The sequence below is a fragment of the Panthera uncia genome, chromosome A2 (assembly GCF_023721935.1).
Source record: "Panthera uncia isolate 11264 chromosome A2, Puncia_PCG_1.0, whole genome shotgun sequence".
Lineage (NCBI taxonomy): Eukaryota > Metazoa > Chordata > Mammalia > Carnivora > Felidae > Panthera > Panthera uncia.
Window position 1 is genome coordinate 114,833,090 of NC_064816.1, and position 14,941 is coordinate 114,848,030.

Genomic DNA, 14,941 nt, shown 5'->3' on the forward strand with positions numbered 1-14,941 from the left:
GTGTTTTAACATGCCTTCCTGGTGATTCGGATGCATGCAATCCTTTAAGAAGCAGTGCTCATGAATACTCGTAGTGGTCAAACTGAATGAATACTGTAGGCACATTATAAGTTCTGTGAATCTTTATAGTTTTACAAAAGGCATTTTCTGTTAAAAATTGAGGAATTCTTGTCACTAAGCTTCATTTTACATAATGTGATTGCGTTTTGGGGCTTTTAATGGAAAAGTTTTTGTCAGTCTAATTGTAAAACTCCATCGAGAGGCTTTAACAGTGGTTTACATAATTGTCAATAGCAAGCGTTTAGAAGCAGAGGTTTCTGGAGTAAGTGAAGACTTTCAAGGTAAGTTTAGTGTGAAATATCGGCTTACGTAGATAAATATAACATCTATCCTGAAGATTATTGCTGTTTAGAAATTTTACTTTTTGGAAATAGTAATTCTTTCATTTTTCTGTTTCTTCAAGCTTTGATGTTCACAAGAAGTGTCCCCTCTGTGAATTAATGTTCCCTCCCAACTATGATCAGAGCAAATTTGAAGAACATGTTGAAAGTCACTGGAAGGTGTGCCCAATGTGCAGCGAGCAGTTCCCTCCTGACTATGACCAGCAGGGCTTTGAAAGGCACGTGCAGACCCATTTTGATCAGAATGTTTTAAATTTTGACTAGTTACTTTTTATTATGAGTTAGCAATATAGTTTAACAATTTAAAAAAATCACCTCCAATAGACCACTATGGAGACCACAAGGTATCCCTTCCATGTACCTTCTACCACACTTTTCTGAACAAGCGCTGCTTTGGAGTTTTGTGTTACTAGGGTCAATCTTCAGCTTATCAATAAATATCATTGTAACCCCTGTTAATCTTACAGCTTAAGAAAACTTTTTCTGTGTTTGTATCTTTATTTATTCCCCAGTTTGCAGAACTATATGAATAAAGGAAATGGATTGTTTTAATGTTACCACACTGAATATATATGTGGAGTGTGTGACTTAGCATAATATTTACAAGTTTCTGTTGACCTTGTTGATTGAGCATGACTACTAAATATTATGTAATAAAAATAATTTATAAGTGTGGCAAAATAATTATTTGAATACAGAAACTTCCATAATTTAACCCATGAAAGGATTTTTTTTAACTTCCTTTAAAAATGGAGCTGCATGTAGAATCAGCTCACATGCTTGCAGTATAGCAACTACTTTTTGATATTTGAAATGTTTGCTTTAGTATTGAATAGAAGGCATATTTTGCTAATTTTATGACCAAAACATTTTAGAATGACTTGAGTGATTATTTTTAAGCCATCTTGAAGTTGTATTTCTGTCTAATGGGAAAATGGAACAAATACACCAGTGCAGTTGTTTCATAACAACTGTTTCATAGAAAGGATCTAAACAGTGGTGGTTGTGGCATAAAATCACAGGAAGTGTATCTGTAACTTTTCCACATTTTCCTGATGGAGGAGAATTTTGAAAGAAGATTCTCAGTAAGTGATTGAAAATGTGATGTATAAATGCAAATCAATGTGTTCATTGTGTCTCTATGTAGTATTCTCATTAACATTAAAGAGGACACATTTTTGGAGATGTGTAATTTCATTGTCAAATTTATTTACGATAGCTTTTCATTAAGTGTAAACATCATTAACATTTTTTTTTTTTGGTCTGGGCTGTTAAGTTTCCCAACAGTGTTTCTCTTAAAATATGAATGGTAAGAATTTACTGTGATTTTGCTTCTTTTGTAGTTATCAAAATATTTAAGCTTAAGCAAGGTAGCTGGGATGTTAACCTTACAATCCGCGTGGTGGCATTTCGGTGTGCTGTGTGTGAACTGCATTCACATCGTGTTGCTTGTATTGGTTTCTGAAAGCCGAAGTTGGAATCCTTGAAAAAGAATTGTGAGTGCAGGGCAAGACGGGCTGTGGCAGACTAGAAGGCAGCAGTAGCTGAGGACACCCCCCCCCCCCCCCACTCACCTTCCCGGGAGGGGGACGTGCGGATAAAACACATTCAGTGGGGATAGTCTCACGCTGCGGAGCAAGCCAACCTACGAGTATCCTCCCCGTGTTAGGGTGGTAAGGGACACTACTGAAAATACAGAGCCCTGTTTGTTTTGGGTCAGAGGCAGTTTATTTTAAATGATTTCATTTACATTTATAAGCAGCTTTTCTTGACAGCAATTTTGATTAAGTTGCCTTCAGTTCTAAAACAAACCTCTGTTGCTTTCAAACTTAATGTGCTCTGTCCCCAACAAAACATATGAAAATATAATTTAAAGCACAGTTTTCACAGACACAGTACGATACATTCACTATACACGGTATAACAAAATATTCCCATCCTTACCTGTTTAGTAATACTGTCACAAGGAATAAGTAAATAGAAATTGAATTTGTTTTATAGTTGAAAGAAATTTAACATGCACAATGACTATTTTATGACTGTTTAGCTGTTGAACTACTGATCCAGCCTACATTTCTTGCACTAGAAGGAGCAAAGCTAAATAATGACTGCTGGCCTAAAAAAATTTTGGTCAATTATAGGTAGATATGAAGTATCCAAGCAGGGCCTTCTTATGCACCAACTAGTTGCTTCTCATTGTCTGGATCACCCTTTTTCAACCTAGAACACTGTATATTCAGGACCAAGACCACTCTTCAGAGATCTGAGGAAATTTTTCGAGGGCAGTGTCTTTAGAAATACTTTAAAATCCCTCATTATGAGGGATCGACAACTGAAGAATATAGAAGCTTACCCATCTGGCCAGTCATCCTTTCAGACTGCGTGAAGAATTGAGGAGGGACACCTGCTTCCCAGCTGTAAGACTTTCATCAAATGGAACATGGAAAGTTATTTTGTAAGCAGTTCGAGTTTGCTTTTCACCAGTTTTGTGGGCAGTTAGCCATCTCAGAGCAATTTTTATTGCATAATGAGGCAGTTGGTAAACTCTTGCATGTTTAAGGAATAGCACTTGGGAGAAAAGAACACTCAAGGCATGATGGTATTGTTGGTGAGAAAAACTTCAGGAATGGTCCAGACGTAGGTCACTCTAATGGGTCATATTAGTCACTCTCTGACCACCTGCCACAAGAAGCACTTAATTGTCAATAAGGCTCAATTTCGTGTTTCGGCAAAATGTTTTATAAAGCTAAACAGACGTTGCCAATGGGAATACAGACCTCTACAATGTGATGGGAAAAGTGCCTTCAAAAAAAATGTCTAAAAACACAATGAGCGTGAAGAAGAGGCAGTTGGGGGGTGGCGTGGGGGGATCTTAACGAAAATGTCCTCTTTGAAACGTGCTTGTAATTTTCTTATTTGCAACCCATAGGTTAGGGCAGTGGTTGCAAGAATTGGCAACACATAAAACATTAAATCTGTTGGCAATAGAGAACTACAAAGTGCTTTAAAACTTCACCTAAAGATGAAGATAGAACTAAATTTCACACACACAGGATTTGCACTTAAGTATTTCAAAGTGTTTTCTAACAGACTTCAGGGAAAAGTATTTCACTAAACTGGTATCTTGGTCCACAAATATCAACAGGCATAAACTGAATCCCTTGCACCCAGCAGGCACTCCATGAATGTGTGTGAAATTAATGAGTGAACTGAATAGACTATTTTGTACAAAAATGCCATTTAGAACACAAATGATTGGTAAGTCAGATGGCAAGATTTTCAGCTTTTTAAGGGGCAGAAGGATTTGCAAGATAATATAAAACACACCACACCTTTTACGTATGTTATTTAAATATGAAAATACTTTTAGCATATTATGTTAAACATTCTTATTTATATTTCCATTACCTAAAGTCTTTCTACTCACAAATACTAACTCCATTATGTAAGGCATGGTAACCAGTTTGATAATGAAGGTATTATTTTGGTTTTGAACATAGTGAGTTGATGTGTTGAAAAACTTCAATCACATTACAATCTTGGGGGAAAAAAAAATCTCAGTGCCAGCCCCTCCTCCCCCCAGTTGATATCACTGCAATACAACCTAATAATATGCAACATGCCCTCAATCTTACTTTCTTTTGGGGGAAATGTGCTGAAGAACCTAGAGCTTTTTCTGTTTAGCACCTTATATCAAAGTAATGAAAATGGGTATGATGATGACATGTGCAAATGTACAAAATCATTAACTCTACAAAGATACATCATTCCAAAATTACAGAAAAGTTTTAAAGCATGCATTTAATTCTTTAAAGGGTTGCTGAATGCTTCCCCTGCAAAAAGGTGGCTGTTTTCAAAATCAGCAACTGCTGGTGAGGGTTTCTTGGCACAGTTGGGGACCAGCATGTTATTGCTGCATCTTCCTGATAATCTCAGCCGACACCGGGGGGTGGAAATTGATTGTGTGGTGCCGCAGGCCCTGAGCTGTCTTGTAACTCTTACCACAACGACATTTGAATGGTTTGCGGACGCGGATCTGTGTTCTGTGACCATTCTTAGCGTGGTACTTTATGCCATTCACATTCTGTGGAGAAGACAAAACGTCACCGATCAGATGCAACCAAGACGTCAGACTGGGGAAAACCTCGGTGTGGGTCTGGGTTACAATGGACCTTTCCTGGATGGCAGGTGTGTACAGGGTAGGCTTTGCCTGAGCTCTAGTGCCAGCAGCCTGACGTGATCGTGGGCCGTGCAGAGTGGGTCATTTACTCTGACAAATTTTACATAGATTATGTATTCGAGACTGTAGAAGGAAGCACAGTTCCTCTGCCTAGAACTTTACTTCCTTTCTGGATCATTTTTTCCATTTGGAAGAGCGTTAACAACAAACAGTCATATAAACATAGCCTCAGGATGACCAAAAAGCTGTCTTTCGAAAGAAGACACAGGGCAATAGAGTTCAAGATCTATATAAATCCCTGATGCGGAAATTCACCTAAGTGTTTTGCTTCCAGACGGCTGGAATAACCTACCCTACCTGGAATTTTCGTCCATTTTCTACTTTGCATTAAGGCAGGGTCTCTGCCACAAATCTTGCCCAAAATCATGCCGTGACACAGTTGTGTTAAATAAGCACCCGTGGACAGACTGAACATTTATGTGCTGCATTCCAAACATAGGTTATGGAAGTCTCAACAATGTAAGAGTTCCAAAGTTCAAGCTGGCATGCACATTCTGGATTTCTACTAAGACTCCATGCTTTGAATCACTCTACGGACTTAATTTACTATTGCTCAATCCCAATTAAATGGTGAGAAAACGGGCATTGAGTGATGAAAGATTTAAGTAAAAATAAATGGCCTAAAAAAATTAGATGATTAGGTGATATTAGAGCATAGGTTCTCAACTCCCACGTCTGCTACTGCCAGATTTGGGAGTAAGGGAGGACACGAGAGAGCTTGAAACAAAGACGGGAGAACAGGTCAGAAGAGTGGGCTGTTTCCTAAAGTATTACATGAATCTGATTCCACTGAGCCTAGTCCTAAACCCAACTCGGGATTCCAACATAGCAGTCTTGAACTTTACTCAGAAGATGCCCTTCCTGAGCTCCCAGGTACAGGGACGGCCTGCTGTTCCATGGGCATCTAGGACAGTGCCTGGCCCGTAGTAGATGCTCCATAAGCATCTGTGAGTGGTGAATTTGTTAGAACGTGGTTCACTATTCTGGAATGAATTGAGTTGCCATTAAAATGTGTTCAGTAGGGGCGCCTGGGTGGCTCAGTCGGTTGGGCATCTGACTTCGGCTCAGGTCATGATCTCGCAGTCCATGGTTTCAGGCCCCGCGTCGGGCTCTGTGCTGACCGCTCAGAGCCTGGAGCCTGTTTCAGATTCTGGGTCTCCCTCTCTCTCTGACCCTCCCCCGTTCATGCTCTGTCTCTGTCTCAAAAATAAATAAACGTTAAAAAAATTAAAAAAAAAAATGCGTTCAGTGATTGCTATTTGCATTCCCCTCTTAAGAGATCCATAACGCACGTTATCCTGCTTGACTTAGTTGAACCCAGGGGTGCCAAACAGCAATCAGTTGGCTGTGTTCAGAGCCTGACTGACAGTTGTCTGTGGAGTCAAAGCACAAGGACAAACACCCTTTGCCCTGGACCCCGGGCTCTGGGGCATCTGCACCTTTGTTTCTGTCCATCCCGCATCAATCCCTCCATGCGGGACAAGGGAACCCCTCCCTGTTCTAGAGGCATGTTGGGGAGAACCTGCTGCTGCAGCAGGGACAGAGGGAGAGCAGTGACAGTGGCAGAATCAGGCCCATTAAGATGATGGGTAGACTGCCCCTGCCGGCCTCCTGCTATTCCAGCCACCCCAGCACAAGCCGAAGGATGCGAGTAGAGCCAGCTGCGTATCCCAGCCCGAGCTGGCATCTTTCTGCCACCGCATGAGGCACCCAGGTAAGAACCACCTAGCTGGTGCCAGACAACCCACAGAACCACGAAGGACAACAGTTTTAAGGTACTTGAAATAAGTTTTTACAAACATTAGAAAAGCACCACTGGCTTTCTAAGTAACAATACGGTAGGAAGTTTCCTGGCTCGCAAAGACTAGAAATTTGCATCCGTCCCTCGCTGACATCCCATTTACTAAAAGCTCAACAGATACATTCACTGAGCACCTAGTAGGGTCCTTCTCCGTAGATGGAAGGGTGACTCAAACATTTCATGTCCTTGTTTCCACAGGGAACTTGTAAAATGGATCATCAAAAATCAAGAAAATAGAGGAACCCAAAACTAACTACCTTTGGCTAGCAAGCAAAACAGCATGGCGACTCCCAGCAGGAACAGGGCTTAGATACTCCATCCAGGCCTGAGTTTTTACAATTAGGTGAGAAGTCTCAAACCAGAAATTGCTAAAGCCACAAGAAGCCAGTCCAACATGACCGGATCCAGAGTTCGGCAGGAGAAGGACAAGGCCAGGGTGGAGGGGATTTCAGCAGGTCTGTGGTCTGTTCCCCGCTTGAATGTAAACATGGTGGTGTGAGTCTGGCCGTGAGACCGTGAGGAAAACACCGCTAACTCCATACATTTGCTTTATTACTTTGGAAAAATGAGTAAGCCCCTTGCACATTTGGAAACATGTGGCTCTTCCAGGGTTGGCCAAAGGACCTAGAAAACCTACCTTACCCGTCTCTCTCTTTGTCGCCATGATTTCAAATGTTCACAAGGGTCAGTGGGATACCCTGGCACACGTTAGTGCAAGCTCTAATGAGATTCAAGATTTGCCCCATCTGTTCATTCACAGATAGCAATGGGAGCTTTCACTTTTCTAACACTTGAGGTTAAAAAAGATTCACGGACATGTATATATAATTGCAGAGAGTCTAAAAGAAGTTTGGTCTTTCAGAAATATTAATAACTAACATAGGTGATGGCAGGCGACTTGAAAATGAAATGCTTAAATCCTCTGGTCTCTGGAAAGAGGAAAGGGAGTTGATCTTTGAATTTTTTTTTTTTTTACATTTATTTATTTTTGAGAGAGTGTAAGGGAGAGGCAGAGACAGAATCTGAAACAGGCTCCAGGCTCTGAGCTGTCAGCACAGAGCCCGACACGGGGCTCGAACCCACGAACCATGAGATCATGACCTGAGCCGAAGTCGGATGCTTAACCGACTGAGCCACCCAGGCGCCCCGGGAGTTCATCTTTAAAAAGGGAAAGAAGAAAAGGGGGGGGGTGGCAAGGAAGGTCAGTAACATGAAGAGCTTCTCATGCTGAGTATTTGAGGTGTCCTGTCTTATCCAGTACTCCTGTTTTAGATGAAATGGACACTGAGAAGGTGAGTGAAGCCGGTAAATGATAGGCTTGGGATGGGAACCCAGGGATGCCGGATTCCAGAGTAGTCCACATTTCTCCCAGAATTCCACATACCTGAAGTGCTACGTACTTACTATGTAGTACAACCAGCTGGTGGTCTTTGAAAAATTTTACAAGCTGGGAAGGATTGGGACACCCCATCTGGAGAAAATGGTCAGTAAACTATGGTGGTCTGACACAGGGCTGGCATGTGCCGGAAGGCAGGGCGGAGGCAGCAAGGGGGCAAAGGCAGGCAAGGGTGGCATCAGCTCATTTCCATGCCAGGTTCTACCATCAGGAGCTACCTGCCCTGATGAGGGAATAGAACCAGTCAATGCACAACGAACAATTCAGACGCTCTTTAAATTCCAGTCCAGATCAAATCATGAAACCTAAAGTCTGTACGCCAAGCTGGGCCACTGTGTCCTCGACAGTATTTGATTTTTATAGTCCGGACTCAGACCCGAATAAATACAATATGTGACATGTGCCCTTGATATAAAAACTAACTTTCAGTTCCCCGCAGGCCTTGAGGCTCTACATAAATGAGAGGATGAAATCACTTGGGGATTTGATAAGGAAGAAAAATTAAACGAGCTGGGGTTGGAGGGGGTGGTGGTGTTAAGAGTGGAAAGTAAAGCCACCTGTAGCAGCGTGGTGACACCAACCAGCCTGAGAGCTGAAATGGAAGTCACTCCCCCACTGGACTCCGCATGGCCGCACATACAACGTCCAGGATGAGTCAGGTGGGAGTCACATCTTTAAAGTCCCTTTATTAAAGCAATCTGTGTCGAGGGTAGGTAATTGTACAAATGTAGAAAATGCAAAGGAACATAAAAAAAGAACAGGTTAATCACTATTGAACATCTGAGCTACCTCCTTCCAGCATTTTCCCCATGAGAGATCTATCACATGAGATTGGAGTCTCCCACTGTTATGTATTTTTTTTTGAAAGAAGGATTTTGAGGGCATCATTTTATTCCATTGCCCTACTGTTAGAAATTTAGTGTTTCCTAAATTTGTGCTGTCATAGTGTGATGAACATCCTTGTATATCAATCTCTGCATCCCTGACGATGTACTTGGGATGCATTTCTAGGAGACTATGGAGCTAAGAATATGGACTTTTTTTTTTCTCTTTCTTTCTCTTTCTTTCTTTCTCTTTCTTTCCTTTTTGAAGTTCTGATTATTTACTGCCAAGTTGCTGTCTGGAAAGGTTGCCTGTTATACCCCCACCAGGGCTTCTGATGGGACAGTTAGGAGAGGCAAGGAGATTTAGATCCGCTGAGGGAGAGAAGGGCTGATGTGGCCTTCCCGGAAAACCTCGAGCTCACACCTGCCTGGGTGGGGTGTGTATCTGGACATTAGAGGCCGCCTTCACGCTTTCTTCACGATGCTGAAATTCTCCATGTAGCAGAGGGACCCTTCCAGAGAAAGTGCAGGGGACAGCTTGTTCTGTTGCCTATTTCTTAAAAATACCCTTGATTCTAACAACTCTAATATTTAAAATTATCAAAGGCAAAAAAACCTCAAAGCACCACAGCCCATCTTTTAAAGCCATTCCCAGTTACAAGCTTGGGGAGTCCTCTCTCTCTTGCCTGCAGTCAGAAGAAGAGTGTGGGTTACACCAAGGTGGATGGGATCAGTTATTCCAGGCCTGAAACGTATCTGGGACAAATCCAAAATCACATTACTGCTCTGGGGTCCTGGTGGTTGGCTGGGGGTGGGGGGAGGGGGGGCGTTGTCTTCTTCCCCATACATTTTGCCTCTGTTCCTTTATCCTCAGAGTATCTATTGTCCAAGCCCTGTGACCGATGCTGAAGGGTCTATGAGCTGTGTGGACCCTTGGGGTGAAAAGCTAGTAAGTGCTCTCTCCAGTGGTATGAACAGAGCGAGTAGAAAGGTCAGGGGATCGAACTTCAGTTGGGGAATGAGCGCCGGGAAACTTGGTAAGGCCTCCCCCAGAGGAGGTGGCATTTGAGCCGTGCCTTGAGAAGTGAGGGGAATTCAAATGAGAAGTGCTGATGGAGAGAGGAGGGAAAGGGAGCACCCCAGGCAAAGGGATTCATCCGGGAAACAACCTGGAGACTCGGCTGTCCTGCTGGGCCCCTCTCCCTTGCCCAACTCAGCATGAAGTCTAGAAAGTGAGGAACGTCACCTCTCTGTTCTGCAAATGCTGGGAAGTGGCGAGAAGCACTGATCTGGGGTCGGTGCCCAAGCGGCTAACGGGTTAGAGACTCCCTGCCAACAGCAGACAAGTCTGAAGGGAGCCCTGGGAATGAACAACAAGATGGCACCACTTCTGGATTCTGCCTGACGCCACAGCACAGCCGCTCATTAAACCTTCCTCAAGCCAACACCCAATCCGACCGTCACGCAGTAAATAAGAGGCAGGAATTACACCAGAGCTCACCACTGCCCTGCGGCCAGTAACTTCCCAGCAGAAAGAGTCAAACTGAAGCTTGAAAGGAGTATGACCACGCTTCCTCAAGCACTCGGTTAGAAGTAGTTACGTGTTTGTTCTTGGCCCACGTATCATTACTTGGCCTTCTGGCCCAGAAAAGGAAACTCACACTTCCCTCATGGAAATCAGGACCACAAATTGCAACCCGGGGTCATCTGTCAGCTGGTGGTACTGAGTCAGGCAGCCTCTGCAGCCCAAGCTTCACTCAATTTTCTTTTGGCCTTACGTGCAGAAAGAACACTCAGGTCCCCAACCACCCAGATGTAGACAACTACAGGAGAAATTGCTGGAAACCCAAGAGAAAAATTACAGCAAAAGAATAATGGTAGGAAAACAAGTGAGATGGGGAGGCAGGGGGAGGCTGTGGAGAAGGAATGAAGGGGGCAGGGAAGCCTGGAGAGAGGGGCATCTGGAAAGCAGGCAGGAATCAATGAGCGAATTCTCAGTCTAGCTTTGTCCACTTTGAAATAAATAGAGAAGGAAAACTCTCTTTCTGCCACGCAAGAGCTACCCTCTGGAAAAATGAGCCTGTCTGACAATCCCTTGGCTTTCTGGCCTCCCGAGGTAACAGCCTCCTTGCCTTTCCTACTCTGTCTTCCATGCCTCTGACGTAGAAAATGTGTGTCCCGGGGCGCCTGGATGGCTCAGTCGGTTAAGCGTCTGACTTCGGCTCAGGTCATGATCTCGCGGTGCGCGAGTTCGAGCTCCGCGTCGGGCTCTGTGCTGACAGCTCAGAGCCTGGAGCCTGTTTCAGATTCTGTGTCCCCCTGTTTCTCTGACCCTCCCCTGTTCATGCTCTCTCTCTCTCTGTCTCAAAAAAATAAATAAACGTTAAAAAAAAAAATTAAAAAAAAAAAAAAAAGAAAGAAAATGTGCGTCTGTAACTCTGAGTCATGTTCTGACCCCAACAGCTCCCCTGTCCTGATGGGATTCTCACACCTCCACCCTGGCGTTTTCATTTTACACAAAGCATATCTGGACTTTTCCATGATAAAATGCTAACAGTATAAAATAGGTGAAACCTTGGCCACTTAGTCTTGTGATTTGTTTGTGTTGCATGCTTCTATATAGTGGCTGGCACAAAAAATACTGAAGTCGTTTACTTTTTTAGTGTTCAGGGACATATTTAAGAGCAATGGGAGAACTGCTTATGCTGTTGCACATCTTTTAAGCCTTTTTATTAAAAAAAAGGTCAACCTGCTGAGCTATGGGTAAATTCGCATATCATCAAATGTACGAAGTATGTTTCTGATTTTTATATTTCTGTCTCACAGCTGGATTTTAAAGAGTTGCTGACACTTGGCAGAAGTGTTGCAATTTGCAATTTTTTTTTTTAAAGTGTTTGTTTATTTAGTTTTGAGGGGGAGAGGGGCAGAGAGAGGGAGACAGAATCCCAAGCAGGCTCCACACGGTCAGCACAGAACCCGATGTGGGGCTCGCACTCATGAACCGTGAGATCGTGACCTGAGCTGACGTCAGACACCTAACCGACGGAGCCCCCCAGGCGCCCCGAAAAGTAAAAGACTTTTTAATCAAGTATGTATCATCAGCTAAGAATGTATAGATTTTAATATTTATATAATAAATATTCTTCCTTCCTAAAAAAAACAAAATTTGTTTTTTAAGGCGCCCTCAGGACTGACACCTGAATGTTGTGGGTGTTGCTCATTGTTTTGTCCCTTTGAGTTTTCTTAACAGAAGATCTAGTGCCCCGGGCTGTTCATGACACCCAGCCAGGCTCTCGGAGACACCGGTTCCACATCATCTATATAGAGAGGGCACTGAGGTGGGCCATTGGTGAGAAAGATTTCAAAGCCCCCTTTTCTGCCTTTCCTGCCAGTAGGCGGGGGCTGGTGGGGGCGGGAGGGGGCAAGAGCTCCCTCCCCGAAAGCTAAATACCCTAGCACATCCACTACTTTTAAGACGTCAAGGCCGCCTTCGGAGAGCCACCTGCACAGCCAACCACTGAGGCAGGTGCTTGGCAAACAGGTGACACACTTGATATTCTGACTGATAGGACATGAGTTTGAAGACCACCGGGAACACGATCCTCCTACCAAAAACACCCCCTCTTTGGACCTGCAGCTCCCGCGCAGATGAGCAGAGGGGAAACCCCACGGAACTGCCAGGGACCAGGGGCCCGCGTGTGCCCAGGCACATGTCTCCGGGAGGACCGGGCACTCAGCCCGCACGGGAGAGGGGGGCATCTCTGCCCGGGCTGCACGCTTGCTTGGGCAGGAGGAGCTGCTGCCCGACGTGGGGCTTGTTTTTCCACGCAGTCATGCCCGGTGGGGTGGTGGTACCGCGTTTACCTTGTATCTCTTTTTACATCCAGGAACCGGGCAGGCAAAAGGCTTCTCTTCCCCTCCGTTCATGCACATGGAGCTAAGGATGGCTTCGGAGCTTATGGCGCTCTCTGTGGTCCAGGACTCATCGCTGTCCGACTCCTCGTAGTCGACCTCCTCCTCGTCGTACTCGCTGCCTGCAGGGTCAGACAAGCGCAAGAGCCATCAGCAACGGTCCTAGGGCTCCCTCCAGTTTGCTCCTGCCACCCGCAGGGCAGGGAGGAATGGGTGACCACACGGGGGCCACTCCTCCTGCCCTGGGGGAACATTCCAGGCACAAAGGGACTGCCCTGGGGGCAGAGAGACCTGCGTTTCCACTAAGAGACCAGATTAAGAGCTGCCCAACGACTCCTGGCAGGCAATTAGCTGAGCAAGAACTTGACCATGACATCCTGGCAGGCCAGTCCGTGACTCCAAAGGTGCCGGGAAGGCTCTGAGGCCCAAGCCGAAGACACCCAGCCACGGCAGACACCCCTGCCTGAACACATACACACCGGCTACGGCTGACGTTCCAATACACAGAATTCTGTCCCCAGAAGTTCACGCGTATTAGCCTCGTAAATGCAAACACCTGCGGGAGGGGGTTACACTTGACACTGAATAGCTAGCTACACTTCAGTGGGACTTAATTTCAGATCTTTTCCTTTACAGCTCGAGCTGAGAGGACTACGAGGAAATCTGGAACTAAAAGGGGGTTACCAGAAGCTAGGGAGCGGGGGGCTGGGGGGGACCCAGAAACACCTGAAGCTCCAAACCCAACTCATGTCCGAGTACAAGTTGTAGCTCATGGAGGACCAAACACCTCCCTACCACACCTGTCCCCAGGGTCCTGTCTACACCTGTCTTTTCACAGCATTCCCTGGGAGGGCGGGCTCACCCATCCCAGTCAGACTGCTAGGATGGGAGGAGGGGACTCCCTTGTGTTCCTGACGTTAAGAGCTCTGTTCGGAATTGAATTAAAAATGTGCTTCCCAGACTTCTGTTCAGGACGGTGGGGACGGAGAACCACTTCAACAACCAGCCGCTTTTTGCTCTTTTTTAATGAGGCCCAAAGCCATTTATGTTGAGCTTTTGCACAATACAACCCCGAAGGACATAATTCTAAAGATCATAAACAGTGTAAAATAATATGTTGACAAGTCTTAATGCATTTACAAGCCCCGTGGAATAAATAGGAATTATAGCACAACATTAATAAGAATTATATGGTAGCAATTACAGTTGTGAAATTCATCCCCCAGGTGTGAGGCTAAATTGCACCAGGGGCCTGCCTGGGTGCTCCATGGTCCGTCTCTGCTACATCAATTATTTCAACACCAAATATTGGCATTTTTATTGGGTTTCATTTTAATAGGCATTAATAAGATTGTTTGAAGAGCCAATTGAGCCAGGCACAAGGACGCCGGCCTCTGAAGCTAACACTTAAAAGGATCCACGAAGGAAGGAAGGGACTTCAGGTTGATGGCGCGCCTCTTGTGTTTCAGGCACGGTCGATGCATTATCTCATTTAACCCTGGAGAGGACTGTTGCTTTCAAAACAGGAGGAAACCGAGTCCAGTGAGGTTCAAGAGCTTATGCGCTTTCAATGAGCTATTAAGGGACACTGCTTTTTTCCCCACCGTGCCTCCCGGCCTCCACTGCCAGCTGCACTCCCTTTCGCTGGTTCTTTATCATCTACCACTCCGGAGTCCAGAGCAGTCTGTTTTGAGGCCTATTTAGAAACTCGGCTGGTGCAGAAAAATCAATTTGGCAAACGGTTTGGAATTCAACTTTCAGCTGGGTTGAAATAACTCTGGGTTTCGGTAACCCTGCTGTATTGGGCCGTAGCCCCCAGGAATAAGAGACCCGTTTGGAAATGCTTCTACGAGACAACACAGGGGTATATACTCCGCCGTGTTTCGGAGTCTGTGAGCAAATTCTGAAATCTGTTTTTAAGTAGGCCATTGTTTAGGACATTTTGCTCTTAAACAAATGCCACATGCTGGTGTCCTTTAAATTGCTTGTTAGAAAACTATAAATGCTATTTCACAAAGCTCCTCCAGCAGGCCTTTGGAAAGTTCGAATGACTAATTTACCCATTTAATTGGGCTAATTTGTTAACCTGAATACCAAGAACCATGCGACATTTACAACTGGGGGGAAAAAACCTCAGACCAACTGAGGGCTTAATGAAGCCCAGCAGAAGAGAAAACTTCAAGACTCCACTGGATCAAAGGGAGCCAGCCCCTGAGGGGTGGATGCTGGGGACACAGTCGCCTGGAAACCACGCGGCATCCTGCAGGTAGGGGGACCACACAATTCATCATCCGAGCTGGGGCGCCTGTGAGGGGAAACGCCAGCCCCGGATGACAGGCGTGAAGGGGCACTGTCCCTGGCTAACTG

General features: G+C 45.0%; 2 protein-coding genes across 4 annotated transcripts in view; one reads left to right on the forward strand and one right to left on the reverse strand.

Annotated features, from left to right (window-relative positions):
- The window catches only part of TAX1BP1 (Tax1 binding protein 1), a 91,000-nt gene extending 88,030 nt beyond the window's left edge, over positions 1-2,970 (forward strand). For all 3 annotated transcript variants that reach the window (XM_049642927.1, XM_049642928.1, XM_049642929.1), the window contains one exon: positions 464-2,970. In XM_049642927.1, the coding sequence (XP_049498884.1) occupies positions 464-665 (202 nt within the window). In that variant the 3' untranslated portion in view covers positions 666-2,970. The remainder of the gene's footprint in view (positions 1-463) is intronic.
- A 1,206-nt stretch (positions 2,971-4,176) lies between these two features.
- JAZF1 (JAZF zinc finger 1) overlaps positions 4,177-14,941 on the reverse strand; it is a 275,833-nt gene continuing 265,068 nt past the window's right edge. The window contains exons 4-5 of the mRNA XM_049642942.1: positions 12,527-12,696; positions 4,177-4,485 (exon numbers count right to left, since the gene is read on the reverse strand). Of these exons, the coding sequence (XP_049498899.1) occupies positions 4,309-4,485; positions 12,527-12,696 (347 nt within the window). The 3' untranslated portion in view covers positions 4,177-4,308. The remainder of the gene's footprint in view (positions 4,486-12,526; positions 12,697-14,941) is intronic.